At 32.2% G+C, this 4994-nt stretch overlaps 1 protein-coding gene across 1 annotated transcript; it reads left to right on the top strand.

Moving 5' to 3' along the window:
- The first annotated feature begins 335 nt into the window (after window positions 1-335).
- On the top strand, window positions 336-3926 carry LOC108476955 (protein ABA DEFICIENT 4, chloroplastic). Its single transcript, XM_053023081.1, has 6 exons — window positions 336-640; window positions 1627-1852; window positions 2719-2819; window positions 3196-3324; window positions 3445-3533; window positions 3624-3926. Exons 1-6 carry the CDS (start codon window positions 596-598, stop codon window positions 3772-3774), a joined length of 741 nt encoding a protein of 246 aa, XP_052879041.1. The 5' UTR covers window positions 336-595; the 3' UTR covers window positions 3775-3926.
- The last annotated feature ends 1068 nt before the right edge of the window (window positions 3927-4994 follow it).

Below are 4994 nucleotides of genomic sequence, written 5' to 3'. Positions count from 1 at the left end.
AGACTAAATTAATAGAATCTATAGATATTGAAGGCTAAATTTATTATTGTACCCATAAAAAGAGGCCAACGGAGTAGTGACCAAAATATTAAACTTAAAAATGTTAATAACTAAAATAAAAATTTTAAACTTGGATGACTAAAACAAAAAAAACACATTGATAAGTTGAATGGCTATTTTTATAATTTAACCTATATTTTACAATTTTAAATTACTTCAACAACAATTATACAATGAGCAAGATCAGATCACATAAATATTTTATTACTCTATTTGCGGGTCCATTAATTATTTTAAATATCTCACAAATAAAGTACAAATAAACTATTCTTTATACTTCAAACTTCCCTATTTTCTCTTTCCTTCATCTTTTTGCCTGCGTCCTTCTTAGTGGAATTTCTCGCCACACCATTACCAATTTCATCATTTTTATTTTTCATTTCATTTTTTTTGTTTTTTAATCTCGTCACCTTTTTAGAGTCCTTGTTGTATACGCTTTAATTACCAACTATTAGGCAATTGGGTATTACATAAAGCTCATGAAGAAGACATTACTGTTGATTTTGTTAAAGGTCACTTCAGTTTTTCAGCCATCATGTTCTTTTCTTCTTGCATTGCCCATCCTCTAATCTCACCAAAGGTTTGTTTTTGTTTCCTTTTTTTTCCTTGTTATGTTCTTCATCTTGCTTCTTTTATTCTTCTTTTTTTTCTTAAAAAAAAAACCTTTTGAGACTTCTGAAGTTTTTTGATTGGTTTCTTAATCTGGGTGTTGCTGGAAGTTTCTGTCTTTTATAGTTTAATTTGTAATGTTGATGATAAAAGAGCTTTAAATGACAAGAACTATTAGATGCTTACTTATTTATTTTGGGATAATAAATTTGGTCATTTCATAGGTACATATCAGTCTAGTTTCTGCTAATTCTGAGATGTGGGTTATGGCTTAGTATTGTGGAGAATTAATGGTTTGTTGAAAAAAAAAAAGGGAAGACTTTAGGCTTTGTCAGTATTAGAAATGAAATTAAGGGAGTTTTTATGATCTGCATAATGGACATTAACTTTCACCATGTTTTAGCCTGCTCAAATGACATATTAGAAGTTTGATTGTATTAAAGCATACTGAAAACTGCAGTTAACCTTTTAAAATAATTATACTGTCATATAAATTCTCATTCTGAAGTCTATGCTTTCCCTAGTTTTTTTTTCCATCTGTTGGTTTCTCTAAATTTTCCTTTTTGTCAACGAATTTAGTCTTACCTCAGCTGGCACCGTTGCTATTGCAGCAACGAGGAGGATGAGCGTTCGAGAGCGTCTTTACTTCTATTTAAAGGTTGGGAAGGGTGATGATTAGAAGTAGGCATTGTATAAAAAAAAACATCCCCTAATGAATTTTATGAGTTTTATGAGGAAAAAAAAATATATAATTTCCCATAATATAAGGGAATACTATGAGTCAAAATTAAATATGGTCTGTTTTCTTTAATTGCTTGTCTCTCATGTTATTTATTATCAGAGCATGGTGGACTTAGTGGATTTGTGTAATTATGCTGCTTATTAACATTTTGACAATTATCTATTTAACCTTAAAGCTAAAGAGATATCCTTAAATTTGGGGTTTGTTTCTTTTAGATTAGTCACTTTGGGCAGCCAGGTAATCTTCATCGTAATGTGGAAGTGGACCAAAGATTCACTTCTGCTCTCAAAATCAGGACCACAGATCATCCCAGCCAGCAAGCAAGAATTGGAGCTGGCTTACTTGATGAATGGAGTTTTGCTAGAGGAACAAGACTTGTTATTAGACAAAAAGTTTCTACATTTATTCCCTTTAGAAAAAGCTTTGAAGTACAAGCTTCATGTAATTCCTTTTAGCGCTTACTTTTCAGTAGAATTTCACATACTGCTTTACATTTTTGCTTTAATAGTTTCTAGTTTTCATGCACGTCACATGGTCAAAATTGTGTGAATCATTCACTATCTTTAAACAGGAGTTCCACCATTTGGGAGAGTGTCTTACATTCTTCTTTACAGCCTCACCATGGTCCTTCTAATGCTCGTTAACCTTAACATGATATAACCTCTAGGATTTCTGTGAATATACTCTTTTGGCTGTTGAAGTCTAGTAGGACTTTTGATCAATTCCTAGCATCCATCTGCTAGCAAAGTTTATTTGCGTTAGGTCCTTTCCTGCTGTTGTCTTTTTGGCTCCTCACTTATAGAATGTAGCAGAAACCAATATTTTACTAGCAAAAAGAAATATTGGTGACCATGTGCAGAAAAGAGTGAAGAAAAAGAAATTGATCCTTTTTTTTTTTTTGACATAGGTTGCCAATCGAAAAGTCTGGCATATGCTAGAGGCTTGTTCCATATGTTTTTGTTTCCTGTATAAGTTATTGCTACTGAAAGGTTGTGAAAAGGTCTAATTTGGATATATCAGTTACTGTTTCCTTTGTTCTGCCTCTGCCGATTTGTGCTAGGCTGTTGGATTAGTTCTTTCTTTGTGCTGCTGCCTTAATGTTTACTAATGTCCAACTTGCACCCATCAGTGGTTTATGCTAAGTATGCTTATACTGAGTGCAATCTAAATGTCCTTATTTGTAGCATGTACACAATATATCCTCTTAAATACCATATAATTTTGATCGATGAAATATTGAAAGAAGTCAACATTGCTAAGCATTTTCTTTTATTCTTCCTAACTGGCATATGCTAACACTTTTACAGGGTTGCCAACTTCACAAATTGCCAGCAGCGTATTTACCTTGGGAACCGCAGCGGTTCTTCCGTTCTATACTCTTATGGTTTTTGCTCCGAAATCTGAATTGGTAAGTTTCTAGTCAGTACTAGGGAAATCTCATTTACTTTATTCTCTTCTACTTATTTTGACTTCCTCTTTGCCATGTATAGCTTTGGAATCTGAACTTTATGAATAGGTTGGTGCAAATTCAGTCGGAACAAAAGCTTTTCATTCAATGTTTCCTTGTTGGGGTCATTGTTTACCTGTGTTTTCTGACTTACATAATAACCTTAATGGAGGGAGAAGTTTTGGTTAACCTGTTGTGATTTGCACCATTTTGCTTATGCTGCCTTATAGTCTTAAAAATCTCATCTTTGTTTCAATGATTCACGTAAAATATTTTGAGTCGTGCTATATTTCTTGGGGAACTGATGTGTTTGGCATGTACACAACTATGAATGCAGACTAAAAAGTCTATGGAAAGTAGCGTCCCTTTTATTGTGCTCGGGCTTCTGTATGCATATCTGCTGTACCTGTCATGGACGCCTGATACATTAAAGCTGATGTTTGCTAGTAAATACTGGCTGCCAGAGGTACATGTTTACCAACACTTACATGATATGATCTCTCTTTTAGTTTGTTTTAGATGTATACAATTGTCAACGATGACTGCAAATCTTTACGGTTTTTTCTGTTGTCACACCGAGTTTTAGCTATCTGGTATGGCCAAAATGTTCTCCAGTGAAATGACATTAGCTTCTGCATGGATTCATTTATTGGCTGTAGATCTCTTTGCTGCAAGGTATGTGTATCTCTCTTGATTTCATGCTTACACGAATTAACAGTTTGAACTGCAGAGTTCTGACCATTTTGTTCCGCTGTTCAATTCCAGGCAGGTTTTTCAGGATGGACTGCAAAACCAAATCGAGACTCGGCATTCGGTTTCGCTTTGTCTGCTGTTTTGTCCCATTGGAATTGTTACTCATTTTGTTACCAAAGCAGTTGCAAAAACTGCTGCAGATGACAGGCATAAAATGCACTGACATTTACTATGTTTTAGCAACATTCAACAATTTGGAACAATTGTGTTATCTCTATGATTTAACTTGGAACATCATTAAAAACATCAATTTCTTCTGTTCTTGATGTTTAACAAAGCAATTCTTTAATGGTTACCTTTCCCTTTTTTAACGAAGTCTAGGATAGCTTCAAGTTGGAATCGTTATTTTATGTTTCGGGATGTTTTCTATCCTTTTCATTTTTCCTCTGTTGAAAGTATTTACTGTCGGTAATAGGCTGTGATGGTGCTCTAAATAGTCATAGCAAAAATCCTTGTTAAATAAAGAAAATAGTATTTTAAAATGAAACAAATATATTTGAACATGAGTACTTACAGAAATACATATTTATATATGTAGTACATTACTTTTAGGAGGATTTACTTGTGCAAAATTAAAATAATTATAGATATTATATTTTAATAGTTTAAAAATAAAAGTGTGATGTGATGAGAGTTTGATTATCACTCAAGATGAAGCATATTTTATAATTAATTGTTTAACAGTATGAAATCCAGCGGTTTATACATCCTAATCTATAATATTTATAGGACATTCCCCTTATAAGTTTGCTCTCTGGTTTTGGAAGAAAAAAAGGTGACTGAGATTTTTGGATAATGAATTAGGATATTCAATAACATTAGACATGATACAATTATATAATATGCAATAATAATAACCTGTTACAAACAAGACATGACATTAACAAAATAATCACACTAAAAATAGGTGCATACGTCAAAAACTTTATAGTGTAATTTATTAATTTACCAAAAATTATATAATTATAAGAGAATTTAAATATGATTATATAAAATTTAGCAAAAAAAAAAATGATTATATAGAGATATTGAAGCCATTTTAATGACGTTTGCTGCAGTAGGAAAAATGCTGTCTTTTGAATTTGTCTAAAATTATTTAATTAGTATTTAACTTTCTTTTCACCTAATTGATATTTAAATTTGTATTTCTTCACTTAGGTTGACGCCTCCGCACACTGCTAGTTTATATTGATGTGGCACTAATAGTCAATCCGGTGATGATAGGTGATAACCTCTTAATTGATAGAAGAATAGAATTCTACACATTTCATTTCTCATTTCAATGATATACATACACTTATGAAGCCCGAAACTAACTCCTATACATCAAGAGTACAACAAAACAGAAAACAAGAACAAAGAAATTTGAAATCTCCTATATAT

This window comes from Gossypium arboreum, chromosome 12 (genome assembly GCF_025698485.1).
Source record: "Gossypium arboreum isolate Shixiya-1 chromosome 12, ASM2569848v2, whole genome shotgun sequence".
Lineage (NCBI taxonomy): Eukaryota > Viridiplantae > Streptophyta > Magnoliopsida > Malvales > Malvaceae > Gossypium > Gossypium arboreum.
The sequence above is the reverse complement of the archived record's forward strand: the minus strand, read 5'-3'. Positions and strand labels throughout refer to the sequence as shown.

What these genes read in the sequence shown, in the direction of transcription:
- LOC108476955 (XM_053023081.1), top strand. Translation starts at nt 596, where the DNA reads ATGTTCTTTTCTTCTTGCATTGCCCATCCTCTAATCTCACCAAAG. An exon ending in CTTTGAAGTACAAGCTTCAT is followed by an intron (nt 1,853 to 2,718) that starts GTAATTCCTTTT and finishes ACACTTTTACAG; the next exon opens with GGTTGCCAACTTCACAAATT. An exon ending in GTAAATACTGGCTGCCAGAG is followed by an intron (nt 3,325 to 3,444) that starts GTACATGTTTAC and finishes ACCGAGTTTTAG; the next exon opens with CTATCTGGTATGGCCAAAAT.